The 21,738-nt window shown below is 38.5% G+C and overlaps 1 protein-coding gene across 1 annotated transcript in view; it reads right to left on the bottom strand.

Annotated features, from left to right (window-relative positions):
• Positions 1-21,738, bottom strand: part of LOC138853507 (CBP80/20-dependent translation initiation factor-like) — a 51,481-nt gene that overhangs the window by 8,799 nt on the left and 20,944 nt on the right. Inside the window, exons 4-6 of the mRNA XM_070090480.1 lie at positions 15,010-15,161; positions 12,634-12,740; positions 237-344 (exon numbers count right to left, since the gene is read on the bottom strand). Coding sequence (XP_069946581.1) covers positions 237-344; positions 12,634-12,740; positions 15,010-15,161 — 367 coding nt within the window. The remainder of the gene's footprint in view (positions 1-236; positions 345-12,633; positions 12,741-15,009; positions 15,162-21,738) is intronic.

Here is a 21,738-nt window from a genome sequence, read left to right on the forward strand (position 1 = left end):
CAATATTCTTATGGCAAATTCTTGTACCATAATTTTTTTTAGAGTTTATACTAAAAAGCTTCAGTGAGAAATATACTGAAAGGGTAAACAAACATGCAGATTGGTTTTACCAACAAATGAACCCAATCGTTTTACAGCATTGTTGTGCACATGGAGACACATACATCCCATTTATTCCATGGAATGAAAAAATGAAAACAAAATAATATTAAATGTAAACTGAGTAACTGACTTACCTGCTTTGAAACAATAATCATGTCATCATCAACATTTTCATTGGGATTATCTTCAAGATGTGGCTTGATAATCATTTTCAGGTAGGTCACCACAGGATTAACTAGGAACTGTGAAAAGAAAAATCACTTATGATTTTTAATCATAAGTGGAGAAATGGAGAAGAAGCCTTCCTCTGTAAGCTGTGTGTGTTGTAAGAGACGGCTAAAATATGTACTGGGAGCAAGGGTCTAGTAACCCCTTCTCCTGGCTAAATTACTAAACATAATAAGACAAAAAAACTTCATGAAAGTGTTTCTTCTTTTTTGGGTCATGCTGCCTGGTGGGTGATGGTCAGTGTGCTAAAAAATAATAAAAAAGGCCTCTCAAAACAAAGATTTAGATAGCATACATTTATTACAACACTAATCCTATTTTTTTTCCAAGAGACCAGCTGTATCTCACCAAGGAAGGTGACATAAAAAGAAAAATGAAAGTTTATCTTTTTAAATTTAGTAATGTATACAGCAGAAGGGGTTACTTGCCCCTTGTCCCTGCTAATCATATTTATATCCCAAAATTATTAAAATGCAGCTCCAGCCTGTGTGTAATGCAGCTAAAGCTGGAAAAAATTAATTTGGATTGGTTCCCACAAGGAAAATTCCCCTCCATGCCATAGGCATCTACTGGGTGATGGTTTAAAGTGGTGTTAGGCATTGATAGATGGTGTTAGGTGGTGATAGTGCTAGTAGATGGTTATGGGTGATAGGGCAGTTAGGTTATGGAGGTGGCTCCAACTACTGGCTGTAAGTGATGGTGGAAGATGGTGTTTGAGATGGCATAAATGATGGTGTTTGGTTAACAACCAACCACATCTACAATGTAAGGTATAAAGAACTATAATATTTTTGATGAAATAAACACTTTAATAAAAAATGTATGGCATTCTTGGAGGTGCTATGTACCTAATCCTATTTTTCATGTACAGTGGTACCTTGAGTTACGAGCAGCTCCCAATTCGAACAATTATGTAAGTGTATTTTTGTGTTCTGAGCACCTCTGCAAAAACAGTGATTATGTGTGAGTGAGGTGAAAGTGTTGAATGATGATGAAAGTATTTTATTTTTGGGGATTTTCTTTCTTTTTGGGTCATGCTGCCTCGGTGGGAGACGGTCGACCTGTTAAAAAAAAAAAAAATTAAGTGCTTTTGTAGGTGTATTTTTGGAGGTCTGAAACAGATTAATCTAATTTTCATTATTCCTTATGGGAACAAATTCATTTGGTATCAGCACTCGAACAGCCTTCTGAAACAAATTAGGTTCATAACTCGGAGTACCACTGTATATTAGAAATATTATATTAGAAATTTTATTTTATTTATTATTTTTTTTTATTATCACACTGGCCGATTCCCACCAAGGCAGGGTGGCCCGAAAAAGAAAAACTTTCACCATCATTCACTCCATCACTGTCTTGCCAGAGGGGTGCTTTACACTACAGTTTTTAAACTGCAACATTAACACCCCTCCTTCAGAGTGCAGGCACTGTACTTCCCATCTCCAGGACTCAAGTCCGGCCTGCCGGTTTCCCTGAACCCCTTCGTAAATGTTACTTTGCTCACACTCCAACAGCACATCAAGTATTAAAAACCATTTGTCTCCATTCACTCCTATCAAACACGCTCACGCATGCCTGCTGGAACTCCAAGCCCCTCGCACACAAAACCTCCTTTACCCCCTCCCTCCAACCTTTCCTAGGCCGACCCCTACCCCGCCTTCCTTCCACTACAGACTGATACACTCTTGAAGTCATTCTGTTTCGCTCCATTCTCTCTACATGTCTGAACCACCTCAACAACCCTTCCTCAGCCCTCTGGACAACAGTTTTGGTAATCCCGCACCTCCTCCTAACTTCCAAACTACGAATTCTCTGCATTATATTCTCACCACACATTGCCCTCAGACATGACATCTCCACTGCCTCCAGCCTTCTCCTCGCTGCAACATTCATCACCCATGCTTCACACCCATATAAGAGCGTTGGTAAAACTATACTCTCATACATTCCCCTCTTTGCCTCAAAGGACAAAGTTCTTTGTCTCCACAGACTCCTAAGTGCACTATTCACCCTTTTCCCCTCATCAATTCTATGATTCACCTCATCTTTCATAGACCCATCCGCTGACACGTCCACTCCCAAATATCTGAATACATTCACCTCCTCCATACTCTCTCCCTCCAATCTGATATCCAATCTTTCATCACCTAATCTTTTTGTTATCCTCATAACCTTACTCTTTCCTGTATTCACTTTTAATTTTCTTCTTTTGCATACCCTACCAAATTTATCCACCAGTCTCTGCAACTTCTCTTCAGAATCTCCCAAGAGCACAGTGTCATCAGCAAAGAGCAACTGTGACAACTCCCACTTTATGTGTGATTCTTTATCTTTTAACTCCACGCCTCTTGCCAAGACCCTCGCATTTACTTCTCTTACAACCATATCTATAAATATATTAAACAACCACAGTGACATCACACATCCTTGTCTAAGGCCTACTTTTACTGGGAAATAATTTCCCTCTTTCCTAAATACTCTAACTTGAGCCTCACTATCCTCGTAAAAAACTCTTCACTGCTTTCAGTAACCTACCTCCTACACCATACACCTGCAACATCTGCCACAATGTCCCCCTATCCACCCTGTCATACGCCTTTTCCAAATCCATAAATGCCACAAAGACTACTTTAGCCTTATCTAAATACTGTTCACTTATATGTTTCACTGTAAACACCTGGTCCACACACCCCCTACCTTTCCTAAAGCCTCCTTGTTCATCTGCTATCCTATTCTCCGTCTTACTCTTAATTCTTTCAATAATAACTCTACCATACACTTTACCAGGTATACTCAACAGACTTATCCCCCTATAATTTTTGCGCACTCTTTTGTCCCCTTTGCCTTTATACAAAGGAACTATGCATGCTCTCTGCCAATCCCTAGGTACCTTACCCTCTTCCATACATTTATTAAATAATTGCACCAACCACTCCAAAACTATATCCCCACCTGCTTTTAACATTTCTATCTTTATCCCATCAATCCCGGCTGCCTTACCCCCTTTCATTTTACCTACTGCCTCACAAACTTCCCCCACACTCACAACTGGCTCTTCCTCACTCCTACAAGATGTTATTCCTCCTTGCTCTATACACGAAATCACAGCTGCCCTATCTTCATCAACATTTAACAATTCCTCAAAATATTTCCTCCATCTTTCCAATACCTCTAACTCTCTATTTAATAACTCTCCTCTCCTATTTTTAACTGACAAATCCATTTGTTCTCTAGGCTTCCTTAACTTGTTAATCTCACTCCAAAACTTTTTCTTATTTTCAACAAAATTTGTTGATAACATCTCACCCACTCTCTCATTTGCTCTCTTTTTACATTGCTTCACCACTCTCTAACCTCTCTCTTTTTCTCCATATACTCTTCCCTCCTTGCCTCACTTCTACTTTGTAAAAACTTCTCATATGCTAACTTTTTCTCCCTTACTACTCTCTTTACATCATCATTCCACCAATCGCTCCTCTTCCCTCCTGCACCCACTTTCCTGTAACCACAAACTTCTGCTGAACACTCTAACACGACATTTTTAAACCTACCCCATACCTCTTCGACCCCATTGCCTATGCTCTCATTAGCCCATCTATCCTCCAATAGCTGTTTATATCTTACCCTAACTGCCTCCTCTTTTAGTTTATAAACCTTCACCTCTCTCTTCCCTGATGCTTCTATTCTCCTTGTATCCCATCTACCTTTTACTCTCAGTGTAGCTACAACTAGAAAGTGATCTGATATATCTGTGGCCCCTCTATAAACATGTACATCCTGAAGTCTACTCAACAGTCTTTTATCTACCAATACATAATCCAACAAACTACTGTCATTTTGCCCTGCATCATATCTTGTATACTTATTTATCCTCTTTTTCTTAAAATATGTATTACCTATAACTAAACCCCTTTCTATACAAAGTTCAATCAAAGGGCTCCCATTATCATTTACACCTGGCACCCCTAATATTAGAAATATTAGAAATATATTAGAAATATTAGATTATTATAGTAGGTAGTAGGTTGGTAGACAGCAACCTTGATGGTAGGACTGCACAATATCATCAGTAAAATGTAACTGTGTTAACTCCCATTTTGTATTTGATGTCTCATAATTTAATCCCCCTCCCCCCCCACCCTAACATTTCCTCCTTTTACAACCCCATCTATAAATATGTTACACAACCACGGTGACATTACACATCCCTGTCTAAGGCCTACTTTTACTGGAAAGTAATCTCTCTCTCTCCTACACACCCTAATTGGAGCCTCACTATCCTCATAAAAACTCTTTATGGCATTTAGCAACTTACCACCTATTCCATACACTTGCAACATCTGCCATATTTCTCCCTTATCCACTATCATATGCCTTTTCTAAATCCATTAATGCAAGGAAAACTTCCCTATCTTTATTTAATTATTGTTCACTTATATTATTATGTACATGTACATAAAAGACACTGCAACAGTTAAAGACTATAGCAGCTGGATATGGACTCAATAACTTCGGCTTTCAAGTTTGCTTTTACTTACTAGATACAAATTGCAGTAAACCCTCTCATAGTGCTGATTTTTTTTAACAAGTCGGCAGTCTCCCACCAAGGCAGGGTGACCCAAAAAGAAAGAAAATCCCCAAAAAGAAAATACTTTCATCATCACTCAACACTTTCACCTCACTCACACATAATCACTGTTTTTGCAGAGGTGCTCAGAATACAACAGTTTAGAAGTATATATGTATAAAAATACACAACATATCCCTTCCAAACTGCCAATATCCCAAACCCCTCCTTTAGAGTGCAGGCATTGTACTTCCCATTTCCAGGACTCAAGTCTGGCTATATAAAATAACCAGTTTCCCTGAATCCCTTCACTAAATATTACCCTGCTCACATTCCAACAGCTCGTCAGGTCCCAAATACCATTTGTCTCCATTCACTCCTATCTAACACACTCACGCACGCTTGCTGGAAGTCCAAGCCCCTCGCCCACAAAACCTCCTTTACCCCCTCCCTCCAACCTTTGCGAGGACGACCCCTACCTCGCCTTCCTTACCCTACAGACTTATACACTCTCCATGTCATTCTACTTTGATCCATTCTCTCTAAATGACCAAACCACCTCAACAACCCCTCTTCAGCCCACTATATAATACTTTTATTAACTCCACACCTTCTCCTAATTTCCACACTCCGAATTTTCTGCATAATATTTACACCACACATTGCCCTTAGACAGAACATCTCCACTGCCTCCAACCACCTCCTCGCTGCAGCATTTACAACCCAAGCTTCACACCCATATAAGTGTGTTGGTACTCCTATACTTTCATACATTCCCTTCTTTGCCTCCATAGATAACATTTTTTGCCTCCACATATACCTCAATGCACCACTCACCTTTTTTCCTTCATCAATTCTATGATTAACCTCATCATTCATAAATCCATCCGCTGACACGTCAACTCCCAAATATCTGAAAACATTCACTTCTTCCATACTCCTCCTCCCCAATTTGATATCCAATTTTTCTTTATCTAAATCATTTGATACCCTCATCACCTTACTCTTTTCTATGTTCACTTTCAACTTTCTACCTTCACACACACTCCCAAATTCGTCCACTAACCTTTGCAATTTTTCTTTAGAATCTCCCATAAGCACAGTATCATCAGCAAAAAGTAACTGTGCCACTTCTCATTTTGTATTTAATTCCCCATAATTTAATCCCACCCCTCTCCCAAACACCCTAGCATTTACTTCTTTTACAACCCCATCTATAAATATATTAAACAATCATGGTGACATTACACATCCCTGTCTAAGACCTACTTTTACCAGGAAGTAGTCTCCCTCTCTTCTACACACCCTAACCTGAGCCTCACTATCCTCATAAAAACTCTTTATTGCATTTAGTAACTAACCACCTATTCCATATTGCAACATCTGCCACATTGCTCCCCCATCCACTCTATCATATGCCTTTTCTAAATCCATAAATGCAATAAAAACTTCCCTACCTTTATCTGAATACTGTTCACATATATGCTTCAATGTAAACACTTGATCTACACATCCCCTACCCACTCTAAAACCTCCTTGCTCCTCTGCAATTCTACATTCTGTCTTACCTCTAATTCTTTCAATAATAACCCTATCGTACACTTTTCCTAGTATACTCAGTAAGCTTATTCCTCTATAATTTTTACAATCTATTTTGTCCCCTTCCCTTTATATAAAGGGACTATACATGCTCTCCGCCAATCCCTAGGTACCTTCCCCTCTTTCATATATTTATTAAACAAAAATACCAACCACTCCAACACTATGTGACCCCCTGCTTTTAACATTTCTGTCATGATCCCGTCAGTTCCAGCTGCTTTACCCCCTTTCATTCTACGTAATGCCTCACGCACCTCCCTCACATTCACATCCTGCTCTTCTTCATTCCTAAAAGATGGTATACCTCCCTGGGCAGTGCATGAAATTACTGCCTCCCTTTCTTCGTCGACATTTAAAAGTTCCTCAAAATATTCTCGCCATCTACCCAATACCTCCATCTCCCCATCTACTAACTCCCCTACTCTGTTTTTAACTGACAAATCCATTTGCTCCCTAGGCTTTCTTAACTTGTTTAACTCACTCCAAATTTTTTTCTTATTTTCATTAAAATTTCTTAACAGTGCCTCTCCCACTCTATCATCCGTTCTCCTTTTGCACTCTCTCACAACTCTCTTCACTTTTCTTTCACTCTCCATATACTCTACTCTTCTTATAACATTTCTGCTTTGTAAAAACCTCTCATAAGCTACCTTTTTCTCTTTTATAAGAACATAAGAATGTAGGAACACTGCAGAAGGCCTACTGGCCCATACGAGGCAGGTCCTTATCAAAACGAACTCTACCTAAAGCCACCCAAGAAATAACTCCCGTACCCCATGACACCAATCAAACCCAGCCCCTTCCACTCATATATTTGTCCAGTCTCTTTTAAAGCTACCCAAGGTCTTAGCCTCTATCACCCCACTAGGAAGACTGTTCCACGCATCTACAACTACTCTGTTAGAAAACCAGTACTTACCTATGTCCTTTCTAAATCTAAATTTATCCAACTTATATCCATTATTTCTGGTTCTTACCTGGTTCGACGCCCTCAGTACTTTATTAATATCTCCCTTGTTTATGCCTGTCATCCACTTATACACTTCAATGATATCTCCTCTCATTCTACGCCTCTCCAGAGAGTGGAGATTTAAGGTTTTAAGTCTATCTTCATACGGGAGGTTCCTTACACAGTAAATCATTTTAGTCATTCTTCTCTGTATGCTCTCTAATGAGTCTATGTCCATCCTGTAGTAAGGAGACCAAAACTGAGCAGCATAATCTAAATGAGGCCTCACTAGTGATGTATAGAACTGTAAAATAACTTTTGGACTTCTGTTACTTATACTCCTTGAGATAAATCCAAGTAATCTGTTGGCCTTGTTGCACACACTAAGGCACTGCTGTCTTGGCTTTAGATTTCTGCTTACCATGACTCCCAAGTCTTTTTCACATTCTGTATGATCAAGCTCTACTTCACCTAGATTATAGCTTCGAGGGTTATTTTCATTACCAAGGGCAAGTACCTTACACTTATCCACATTGAACTTCATCTGCCATTTTTCAGACCAAGACATTAATTTGTCCAAATCGTCCTGGAGTTCATTGATATCCTCCTCAGAGTGAATTATACGGCCTATCTTTGTATCATCAGCAAATTTACTCATGTCACTCGTAATTCCTTCATCAAGGTCATCAATGTAAATTATGAACAAGAGAGGGCCTAAAACTGATCCTTGTGGAATGCCACTAGTGACTAATCCCCATTCAGATTTCACTCCATTAATGGTAACTCTCTGCTTTCTATTGGTAAGCCATGCCTCAATCCATGCTAGAACTTTACCTCCTATACCATGAGCTGCCACTTTTCTTAAGAGTCTCTTGTGAGGTACTCTATCGAAAGCTTTACTAAAATCCAAATAAACAATATCATATTCCTTATCATTGTCAACTGCCTCAAATGTTCTATTGAAGAACGTCAGTAAGTTTGTCAGGCAGGAACATCCCCTCGTGAATCCATGCTGAGATTCATTTATCAAGTTATGCTCTTCAAGGTGACTTCTGATAATGTCAGCTATAATTGATTCTAATAACTTGCCCACTATAGATGTCAGGCTTATTGGACGGTAATTTGAAGGAGTGGACTTATCCCCTGATTTGAATATAGGAACCACATTAGCCATCTTCCACAACTCTGGCACAACACCGGTAAGGATGGACGCATTGAATACACTCGTTAATGGCTGACTAAGCTCCATCCTGCATTCCTTAAGTACCCTTGAAAACAACTCATCGGGTCCCAGGGACTTATTTTGCTTCAGTTTGTCTATCTGTTTAATAACCATGTCCCTCGTGACATCATTCCACCAATCACTCCTCTTTCCTCCTGCACCCTCCCTCCTATAACCACAAACTTCTGCCCCACATTCTAATACTGCATTTTTAAAACTATTCCAACCCTCTTAAACCCCCCCACTACTCATACTTGTGCCAGCCCACCTTTCTGCCAGTAGTTGCTTATATCTCACCCGAACTTCCTCCTCCCTTAGTTAATACACTTTCACCTCCCTCTTACTTCTCGTTGCCATTTTCCTCTTGTCCCATCTACCTCTTACTCTAACTGTAGCTACAACTAGATAATGATTCGATATATCAGTTGTCCCTCTATAAACGTGTACATCCTGGAGCCTACCCATCAACCTTTTATCCACCAATACATAATCTAACAAACTACTTTCATTACATGCTATATCATACCTTGTATATTTATTTATCCTCTTATTCATAAAATATGTATTACTTATTACCAAACCTCTTTCTACACATAGCTCAATTAAAGGCTCCCCATTTTCATTTACCCCTGGCACCCTAAATTTACCTACTACTCCCTACACAACATTTTTACCCACTTTAGCATTAAAAATCCCCAACCACAAGTACTCTCACACTTGGTTCAAAACTCCCTACGCATTCACTCAACATTTCCCAAAATCTCTCTCTCTCCTCTACACTTCTCTCTTCCCCAGGTGCATATATGCTTACTATAACCCACTTCTCACATCCAACCTTTATTTTACTCCACATAATCCTTGAATTAATACATTTATAGTCCCTCTTTTCCTGCCATAGCTTATCCTTCAACATTATTGCTACTCCTTCTTTAGCTCTAACTCTATTTGAAACCCCTGACCTAATCCCATTTATTCCTCACCACTGAAACTCACCCATCCCCTTCAGCTTTGTTTCACTTAAAGCCAGGACATCTAGCTTCTTCTCATTCTTAACATCCACAATCATCTCTTTATCATTCGCACAACATCCACACACATTCAGACTTTCCACTTTGACAACTTTCTTCTTCTTATTCTTTTTAGTAATTACAGGAAAAGGGGTTACTAGCCCATTGTTCCCGGCATTTTAGTTGACTTTTACAACACGCATGGCTTACGGAGGAAAGATTCTTATTTCACTTCCCATGGATATTATAAAAGGAAAAGTAATAAGAACAAGAACTTCTTTCTTTCAACAAACCGGCCGTATCCCACCGAGGCAGGGTGGCCCAAAAAGAAAAGCAAAAGTTTCTCTTTTTAAATTTAGTAATTTATACGGGAGAAGGGGTTACTAGCCCCTTGCTCCCGGCATTTTAGTCGCCTCTTACAACACGCATGGCTTACGGAGGAAGAATTTTGTTCCATTTCCCAATGGAGATAATAGGAAATAAACAAGAACAAGAACTAGAAAGAAAATAGCAGAAAACTCAGAGGGGTGTGTATATGTATGCTTGTACACGTATGTGTAGTGTGACCTAAGTGTAAGTAGAAGTAGCAAGACGTGCCTGTAATCTTGAATATTTATGAGACAGACAAAAGACACCAGGAATCCTACCATCATGTAAAACTATTACAGGCTTTCGTTTTACACTCACTTGGCAGGACGGTAGTACCTCCCTGGGCGGTTGCTGTCTACCAACCTACTACCATAATGCTGATATACGTTCTTAAAAATTAGCACAACATGAAAAATTGCCTTATGTAATTATGCTGAACAATTCTTTCAACCTCAAATATGTTAACTATATACTCTTAGATGCGTCCAGAATTCACGGTTTTTCCAAATTCGTGGGTGGTCTTGGAATGTAACCCCAGCGAATCTGGGGGGACTACTGTACATATTCATAAACGAATCTACTCCTACCTCATCTCCCAAAACATTCTCAACCCCTGCCAATTTGGATTCAGGCCTAATAAAAATACTAATGATGCTATTATACACATGCTAGAACATATATACACTGCAATAGAGAAAAAAGAAGTCCCACTGGAGATCTTCATTGACTTATGTAAAGCTTTTGATACAGATGACCATGACTTGCTCCACGTAAAATTGTCACACTATGGTATTAGAGGGCACTCCCTCAACTACCTCAAGTCTTACCTCAGCAACAGAAGCCAATATGTGTACGCAAATGGGGCAAGCTCTTCCGCAAAACCAATTACAGTTCGCGTCCCACAGGGAAGTGTCCTTGGCCCTCTTCTCTTTCTCCTATACATAAATGACCTACCAAATGCTTCGCAATTACTCAAACCCACACTTTTTGCAGATGACACTACATACGTCTTCTCTCACCCGAGCCCAGTCACGCTAGCCAATACTGTAAACACCGAATTACAGAAAATATCTACCTGGATGAGGACTAACAAACTTACACTAAACATTGACAAAACCTACTTCATTCAGTTTGGTAACAGAGCTACAGATGTACCTCTTAACATAACAATAAACGGATCACCTATCACAAAGCTAACAGAGGGAAAATTCCTAGGAATCCACCTCGATAATAGACTCAAATTTCATACACATATACAACAAATTTCTAAGAAAATCTCCAAGACTGTAGGCATACTATCGAAGATACGGTACTATGTTCCACAGTCAGCCCTCCTGGCCCTTTATCACTCTCTTATTTACCCCTATCTCACCTATGGAATTTGTGCATGGGGCTCAACAACAATTAACCATCTCAGACCACTAATTACCCAACAAAAGGCTGCAGTTAGAATGATAACAAATTCTCACTACAGGCAACACACTCCACCAATATTCAAAACACTCAACCTACTCACCATACAAAACATCCATACTTATTATTGCACCTATTACATACATAGAAAACTTAACTCTGATATTAACCCTCCCCTCAAACATCTCCTTGCCAACCTCAACAGAACACATGACCATAACACAAGGCACAGATCACTCTTTGATGTTCCTCGTGTCCATCTCACGCTATGCAAAAACTCAATGCACATAAAAGGCCCTAAAATCTGGAATTCATTACCTGTAAATATAAAAGAAACACTACCTGTTTATAAATTCAAGTCTCTTCTCAAAGATCACTTACTCACTCAAAACCAAATAAATACTGAATAACTGAACCTTATAAATTGTATATCCTATATGTTACTCACAATTATATCACACAAATGTTAAACCTAGGACCCAATCTAACTTTATTATTTTTTTAAATACACTACCTAACAGAATACTCCATTCGACTGAATGTACAGCAATGCAAGCAACCATATGACCTGTCCTTGTAATACTCATTTGTGCTTTATAGTTATCTGTTTACAATAATGTTTTATCACTGATTTCATCATTGCTTAGTTAATCTTAAGTTAATTTTAAGCCAGCCTGTAATGCTATGCATATATGTGGCTTTGGCATGCTGCTCTTACCTGTATTTTTTGTACCTCTGTTTGTATGCTTAAATTTACTAAATAAATAAATAAATAAATAGATTTAATTTTATTGTGATACCTTAATGTACTTATATACGTATGTATAATGTCTACTGCTCCTGTAAAATAAAACGTACATGTACGTTCGGAGCGCTACGCACGTGAACATATATCTACATTTGAACAGTTTAAGGGTTAAATTTTTTATTATGATTTACAGCACATCCTATAATTATTATTTTGCACTATGCAATTTTGAACAAACTTTTTCAACTTACACAAAACTGATCCATGGTGTTGCTTACAAGACGGCTCATCACATTACAGATTACTTAAAAAGATGACAAAATAATGCAAATTTGGGTGCCAGACAAGCTTTCTAAAATCTGAGATACTAAAGATGCATAAAACAGCAGAATTAGAATATCATACAAATTTCTTCTAAAATAAACTCACCTTAAATGAAACCATTTTCTCAGTCTTTACATTATGGTAGACTTCTCCAAGAAACAAGGCTGAAGTTACAAAGCGATAACGATCCTCAGCAACCAGATCAAGTCTTTCTGAAAATAAACAATTGTTATATTACTTCATATACATTTCTGAAAATTCAAGCACAATATTACATAAATTCGTATCTTATTAAACTTCAGAACCTTTCTCCACATTTGCAATGCATTCAAATATGAAAAATCATCGAAAAATATCTAAACCACCAAACGTAAAAGTAGGTCTTAGACAGGGATGTGTAATGTCACCATGGTTTTTTAATATATTTATAGATGGGGTTGTAAAGGAAGTAAATGCTAGGGTGTTGGGGAGAAGGGTGGGATTAAATTATGGGCAATCAAATACAAAATGGGAGTTGACACAGTTACTTTTTGCTGATGATATTGTGCTTTTGGGAGAGTCTAAAGAAAAGTTGCAAAGGTTAATAGATAAGTTTCAGAGGGTGTGTAAAGGTACAAAGTTGAAAGTAAACATAGATAAGAGTAAGGTGATAAGGGTATCGAACGATTTAAATAAAAAAAAATTGGATATCACATTGGAGAGAGGGAGTATGGAGGAAGTGAATGTTTTCTGATATTTGGGAGTTGGCCTATCAGCGGATGGGTTTATGAAAGATGAGAGTAACCATAGAATTCATGAAGGAAAAAAGGTGAGTTGTGCGTTCAGGTATCTGTGGAGAGAAAAAACATTATCCACGGAGGCAAAGAAGGGAATGTACAAAAGTATAGTGGTACCAACACTCTTATATGGGTGTGAAGCTTGAGTTGTAAATGTTGCAGTGATAGAGGTAGTGGAGATGTTGTGTCTAAGGGCAATGTGTGGTGTAAATATTATGCAGAGAATTTAGAGTGTGAAAATTAGGAGGAGGTGTGGAATTACTAAAAGTATTAGTAAGAGGGCTGAAGAGGGGTTGTTGAGGTGGTTTGGTTATTTAAAAAGAATGGAACAAAGTAGAATGACTTGGAGAGTGTATAAATCTGTAGGGGAAGGAAGGCAGGGTAGGGGTTGTCCTAGAAAAGGTTGGAGGGAGGGGGGTAAAGGAGGTTTTGTGGGCGAGGGGCTGGGACTTCCAACAAGCATGCGTGAGTGTTAGATAGGAGTGAATGGAGACGAATGGTTTTTGGGACCTGACAAGCTGTTGGAGTGTGAGCAGGGTAATATTTTGTGAAGGGATTCAGGGAAACCCGTTAGCTGGACTTGAGTCCTGGAAATGGGAAGTACAATGCCTGCATTTTAAATGAGGGGTCTGGGATATTGGCAGTTTGGAGGGACTTCTAAACTGTCGTATCTGAGCGCCTCTGCAAAGACAGTGATTATGTATGAGTGATGGTGAAAGCGTTGAATGATGATGAGAGTATTTTTCTTTCTTTTTTGGGTTTTCTTTGGGTTTTTCTTTCTTTTTGAGTCACCCTGCCTCGGTGGGAAACGAGTTAATAGACCAAACAGATGTAACCTACATTTTAATATAAAATTGCATACATGTAAGCATTTCACTCATATTTACAGAAACCACAGGATCCTAAAAAAAAAAAAAAAAAAAAAAAAAATACAAAAAAAAAAAAAAAAAAAAAAAGTGGCATCATTGCAGAACTGATAAAAAAAACACAGCATACTGTTTTTAATGTCCAATGTTGGGTACAATCACCACTCATTGGGCAACTTTGCCCCTGCTTCCAGGGAAATTCACCAACATATTATATCCAAATCCCCCCCTTTTTTTTTCACTTTATGTTGTTGTATGTGCCTGACAAGCCAAGAGTAGATTACATTCTAGCGCGAGGCCCAACTGGGAACAATCAGTCCAATCGACTTAAGGCCAGCCCTGGCTGTACTGAGAGATGTTATGGCAAGAGGCAATTACAATGTATGAATAGAAAAATGTTAGATGCAGTAGATACTTTTATTAATGATGTTTCTTTTAAGCATGAAAAGATGTCATTAATAAAGATATCTACTGCAATCTCAGTGTTATTCACTTCACACTTTGAACTGATGGTAAATAACACTGCAGTTCATGAAAACCTGTTAAAAATAAGCACAAAACAGTAATAAAATGGAAAACAACTCCTGAATGGCAGATACAGAGGGACTGATGAATTAACAGAGTAGTATAATATGGGGCATATTCCAGGTGGGCCCACTCCAGAGCCCCACAACAAAAATATTTAAAAATGGCTCTTGTAAGTAGTTTGCAAATCAACATGGCTGAAATATCTAGGAAAAACTCTACATGTAACTAACTACTAAAGATGAATGCCCTCGAGAAACACAGTAAAAAATAATCATACAAACGATGCCACACACTGTGCATGGTACACTTACTATTATATTCATCCTGAACCCGTCTCATCAACACAGTAAGTAATTTACATTCACCAGCTTGATGGTGAGCAATTAGGCCAAAGAGCTTGGCAACAACAGATGTGAGTACACGGTCCTTATACCCGTAACTGCATAGCTCATCTACAAACCACCTGAAAATAATTTATATTGAAGTAGCTATATGAAACTGTACTAATGTAGGTTTATTTACCTACCTGCCTACATACATGCCATCACTCACTCCCTAGCTGTCTTTCCAAAAGTTAGGTTCACAACCTACCTATCTATTTCTCTCTCTCTTCTTTCCCCCATACTCACACCCACATGGAATCCAGGAACCCATGAGCTGGAACTTAGTGATGGAAAGGAAGCTGAAGGTAGGGCACACCAATGCAGATGGAATAACAAATAAGAATGAGGGGTGGCATGAATGAATAATGGAGGCATCCTCAGACATTATAGGATTCGCAGAGACAAAGCTTACAGAGATAACAGAAAAAAGAGATAACAGAAAAGACTGAGGGATCAGAGGAGTATAACTGATGGAGACTATAGAAGGTAAAAATGAGGGAGGCTTTTGAAAGGCAGTTTAATTCCCTCCAGGAGGAAACAGTGGCAGTACGTAACAAAGCCAGGGAAGAGGTTGCAGAATAGGTAAATGGATAATTTAGCAGAAGGCAAAGCTTAACAATTGGAATAGGAAGTAAGAGAGTGAGAGACCATGAATGAAATAAGAGGGAGGTTAGTAGGGGCAGAAAGGGAGAATGAAGGAGAGGGAGTCCAGAGATTCCGAGAGAACAGTACAGGAAAATCATTGGCTATGCTCTCTAAAGATAGAAAGGCTAAAAAATTGATAAGACAGACAGCAAGGAAAAGAGAGGGAAGAAATCAGGAAGACAGAGAGGTGATGATACCAGTGGCAGTACCAAAGGTAATCTTCAGCCCTCCAAAACTCTCCCCTAATTTCCTTCAGCCATCAACAGCCTTTCATGTGATGAAAATCATCAGTAATTTAACTTATTTGGAGGTACAAATCTCCTCCTATATCAGATGTTCATATGAGAATTTGAAAATGGAGGAACACTGCAGAAGTGGCTTATTGTTAGGTAAAAGAGCATGTGCAACTAATGAAACATTACATTGTGGTAACATTTTGCTCTCCTGGAGCTTTGTCAGGCTTGAGAAAGCTCCTGGAGAGTGAAACATTGCCACAGGTGAATATATTATTAGTTGAACACGTGTGCTTTTACCTAACAAACTGTGGGTAATTCTAGCAACATTATTACTACTGGCTTATTCTCCCAATACTTTATACTGCCATCTTCTAACCTGTATACCTTAATTGTCAGTATTATATACTTTTGTGTATCTAATTCCTCATCATCTACCCTCACTTATTTTGCTGGTTACTCACATGTGACTGCACAACTTTTCTCTCTTACACCTCAGGACTTCTCTCTAACCCCTAAATACCCATGTCTTTTTCTCAGCATGGACTGATAAAGTCCTTGGTGTATGAAACATCTTCCCAGTAAAATGCCATAGCCTGCATTGTATCTTATTTGCATACTGCCAGAATAGTCTTCCATTATATTATCATACAGGCTGTCATGCACATGATGGTCTTGTCAAGACAATGCATGTTTTGTTGTCAAATTCAGCAGCCCTACTAGACATGAAAACTTCATATACACACAGAGGTAAAAGGAGCAAGGGACCTATACAGTCTTACTTATATGTCATAATCACTTGCAATGATGAATGAAGACTACTGCAAAACACTAAGTTACATTCTGACTGACCACCTACTATCTCCTCGCCCCAAACTGGCCTCTGCTGTGGATATTGTGAAGTCAGTCCTATCTGAACTTCAGGAAAAACATGAAAATTCATGGTAGGATATCTGGCAAGATGCACTTCATTTATGTGGAGTGGCTGAAAATGATGTGCAACAACAACAAAAATGTGACAGTGTTCTCAGTCACATCATTTAAGCATGTTGTTGATTCTCAACTTGGATGTCATCAGAAAATGACTACTTCATGAATTCTGCACAAATACTTACTTTCCTGTCATAGATATACTAGTTAATAAATTAAACAGGCAATTTTCAAACAACTCGTGTAGATTACTATAGGGTTCATCAGTACTGAATCCTCAAGAACATTTATTTCTAGAGAAATCTTGCATTTTGGAGCTGGCATTTAACTATGGTTTCAAAGAGGAAAACTTGACTGCTGAGCTTCATCAAATGTGACATCTTGAGAGAAAAGAAAAAAAACAGGGTCAAACTGTCACACCTCTCCTTGAGTTTGCTGCTATGCTCAGACCATACAGTGATGATTTCATAGATCAGAATAAGCTAGTGTGCTTCAATGTGACTTTGCCAGTTAATTCTGTAGCACGTGCTACCTGCAATTGACGAAAATTTACTTCAGGAACCACAGTAGAGATAACAGAACAAGTGATATTGCAATTACATCTACAAATTTGGAAAGTCAAGAGTCTGTATGTTGAAGGAATCATTAATATTTTTTGCTTCCAACTATAACAGAAGAATTACACTGCTATTAACTGAAGAGAAGAAGTAAGTCATTATTATGGTTTTCCTGCATATCGACCTCTTCAGGTCTAGTGCTTGATTTGATTATATTACTGGTATTACAGGAGGGCCCCGCTGATACAGCAGATTAAGTTTCAGGCTATCATTGTAAAGTGAATCATAGCCTTTTTTTTCACTTTCAAATGCATACAAAAGCCTGATGACATGTTTATGTTAATATATATTAAGTGAACAATAAAGTTAGACCTAAAAAGTGCATATAGTACAATACACACATTACTTTTTTTGTCAACAAACCGGCCATATCTCACAGAGGCAGGGTGACCTAAAAAGAAAAATGAAAGTTCCTCTTTTTTAAATTTAGTAATGTATACAGGAAAGGGGGTTACTAGCCCCTTGCTCCCAGCATTTTAGTTGCCTCTTACAACACGCATGGCTTATGGAGGAAGAATTCTGTTCCACTTCCCAATGGAGAACACACATTACTTACCTTAAAATATTTTCATCCTTAGCTTACAGCGAGTGGCGAATATATTTACTGCAGGAAGTCTGATTAAATGAAGAATGGGTACAATTGAAAACTGCTGTATCAGTGAAATGCTCTAAAACGAGGCCTGCCTGGATTATCTTGCTGTATATCATTACATCTCCATGGGGAAGTGGAAAAGAATCCTTCCTCCATAAGCCATGTATGTCATAAGAAGCGACTAAAATGCCATGAGCAAGGGGCTAATAGCCCTTTTGGTATAAATTAAAATGTGAAAAGAAGATAAACTTTACATTTCTTCTTTTTAGGTCACCCTGCCTTAGAAGGAGATGGCTGCTGTGTTTAAAAAATCATTACATTAATAAGGTCATTATTTTAATAACAAGGTACAGTGGAACCTCTGCTTACGAACGCCCCACCATGCAAACTTTTCAGGATACGAACCGTCGTTCGGTCGATTTTTTGCTTCTGGATACGAACAAAATTTCAGGATGCGTACTTTCCCCTCAAGGGAGGTTCCTTAGATACATAAATAAATAAAATATTTATTTCTTTGCAAAGGTTACAATGTGTGTTTACATATCATAATATGATTGGAGCAAAGAAAACCACTATCAAGCCGAGGCATTTCGGGCAGACTTAACCTAATACTTATAGACTACTTAAGTCTAGACAGGTGATGAGTGATAATGGTTACCAATGTTTTGCTGATTGTGGCAGCAACTACTAGCAGCCTTCTGCATTTTTCCTTACTGTTATTACATATTATTATTATTATTATTACAGTAGATCCTCAGCTATCGGCTGATTCGGCTATCGCCCAGTTTTTTGGCTAAAATTTTATCCTGGTTATCGGCCATTATTTCGGTTATCGGCTGTATTGGACGTGTCCACCCATAGCAAAGTACGAAAGTGGAGGAGGAAGAGAGAGGGGAGAATGTGCCTACTTCAGTGATTTTACGATATGTAGGATACTAAAGAAACAGGAGTTGATAAAGGCTATAGCACCAGCCAGTGATAAAGTGTAGCATTAACAGTGTAGCAAGTAAGTTAAGCGATTAAGCAACAGAAAAAGGATGATATGATACTGACTCCTCCAATGCTGTTGGAGGTATATATGGCCACTGACAATATACGCTGCCCTGCCTATCTTCCACCACCCTAAACCAATGCCAGCATCTCCTCCAAGGTGCATTGAGTGTAAATATTTCTTATTTATAAATTACGTACATTGTTTCAGTGTGAACGGTGGTAGCAGAGCCACCACCACTATATATACGGCTTATGCTGTCAGTGGCCCTTATAAACCCAACACCACCACCACCACCAGGCCTCAGATACGTAATGACATACACAAATAACCCGCACATAAAAGAGGGAAGCTTACGACGACGTTTCGGTCCGACTTGGACCATTTACAAAGTCACTTGACTTTGTAAATGGTCCAAGTCGGACCGAAACGTCGTCGTAAGCTTCTCTCTTTTATGTGCGGGTTATTTGTGTATCGTTCCAGTCACGGTATTGTGCCTTTTTTTGTTATTTATGTTACGTAATGACATTCTAGAGAATATACATATCATGTTTCTATGTTATTAAAATTGTTTATTATGTCATATTAGATGGATTTTGACAGATAAATAAGCTGTGGAGTTGATAATAGCATCATATTTCAGCATTTTGTCCTGTCTCCAAACAACAAACTCGCCTCCCTCTCCGCTCCTCGCCGTTTTGCATATGCCAACAAGATTCTTCAATAGAGGTAAAAGTGATTTAAATGTTCATTTATTCATTTCATTAGTCATTTTATTTAGTTCTCATTGTTTTGTGTATGTAAAACTATAGTTAATCTTTAAAAGAATGCATTTTTTGTTAATATTTTTGGGTGTGAGACGGATTAATTGGATTTACATTAATTCTTATTGGAAATATTATTTCGGTTTTCGGCCATTTCTGTTTCAGGCTGACCTTCTGGAACAAATTACGGCCGACAATCGAGGGCCCACTGTATACTGTATTATTATAATAATAATTAGTAGTAGTAGTAGCAACAGTAGTACATACCTGTTGAGGGTCCCTCGATCTAGGGAATTGGATCTGTGTTCTAGTTCCCTAAATTATGCCTGAATACATACCTTCCATCCCCTCCCCCCCCAAGTGCTTACTCATTATAATAACAATAATAATAATAATAATAATAATGTACTATAATAATAATTATAATAGATGACTTCGAAAGGCCGTCACCAGATGGCAGTGAATACCATAACAATGCGGGAGCAGTTATGGCCGCCTCCACTTGTCACATAATGACATATTTTATTCATTCTAGAGTATAAATCAGGTTTCTATGTTATTTTTATTGTTTATTATGTCATATTAGATCAATTGTGATAGATAAACAAGTCATAGAGTTGATACTAGCATCATGCTGAAGGAGAATTTTTGTCCTGTCTCCAAACCATAAACTCTCCTCTGCTGCCAGCACCACTACTAGCCACATATGTAATAACATTTTATTCATTCTAGAGTATATACACATATCAGGTTTCTATGTTATGTTGTTTATTATGTCATATTAGATCAATTGTGATAGATAATTAAGCTGTAGAGTTGATATTAGCATTATATTGAGGTGTACTTTTCCTGCCTCTGACAGCAGGAATTCCACCAGAACGGATTAATAGCTATTCAATTAATTTAAATGGGGAAAATTGACTCAGCATATAAACAAATCAAGATACTAACAAGGTCATGGAACAGATTAAGTTTGTAAGCCGAGGCTCCACTGTACAGTGGACCCCTGGCATAGGATGGCATTGGTATACGTTAAATCCGGTATATGATACATTTTAACGCAAAAATTTTGCCTCGCCACTCGTTAAAAAACCCGCCACACGCGATTCATCCGGGACGCGTCCATGTGAGGCCTGAAGTGCCCCGTGCATGCCAGTGTTTACAAGCCAGCCAGTGTGCTCGCATCTAAGCATACATTTGGTACATTCCATATTATCACAGTGTTTTTGGTGCTTGTTTCTGCAAAATAAGTCACCATGGGCCTCAAGAAAGCTTCTAGTGCCAACCCTGTGGTAAAAAGGATGAGAATTAGCATGGAAATTAAGAAAGATTTTGAAGGGTTTGGGGCTAACCCTGAGAAGCCTATGCCAGTTGTGGAAATTAATTGTGCCTACTTCAAAAATTAAGGAAATGTGTGCAAAGTGGGTTGAACTGCAAACCTTTATGGATGAAAATCTCCCTAACACAGCTATTGCAAGCAGTGCTGGTGACTATTACAATGACAATGTTGTGGCCCATTTTAGACAAATCTTAAAGGAACGGGAGGTACAGAGCTCTATGGACAGATTTGCTATGTGACAGAGGTCCAGTGACTCTCAAGCTGGTCCTAGTGGCATTAAAAGAAGAAGGGAAGTAACCCCGGAAAAGGACTTGCTACCTCAAGTCCTAATGGAAGGGGATTCCTCTACTAAACATTAACAACTTCAACACTCTCCCCTCCTCCCATCCCATCAATCATCACCAGATCTTCATTAAAGGTAAGCATCATGTATTCTATTGTTAGTAGAGTACTACTAACTGTGCATGTCTTCTTCAGTTTGTGTGCATTAAACTTAATATTTCATGTGGTAAAACTTTTTTTTTCATAGTACTTTTGGGTGTCTTG

The sequence above is a fragment of the Cherax quadricarinatus genome, chromosome 32 (assembly GCF_038502225.1).
Source record: "Cherax quadricarinatus isolate ZL_2023a chromosome 32, ASM3850222v1, whole genome shotgun sequence".
In the NCBI taxonomy this organism is placed as follows: domain Eukaryota; kingdom Metazoa; phylum Arthropoda; class Malacostraca; order Decapoda; family Parastacidae; genus Cherax; species Cherax quadricarinatus.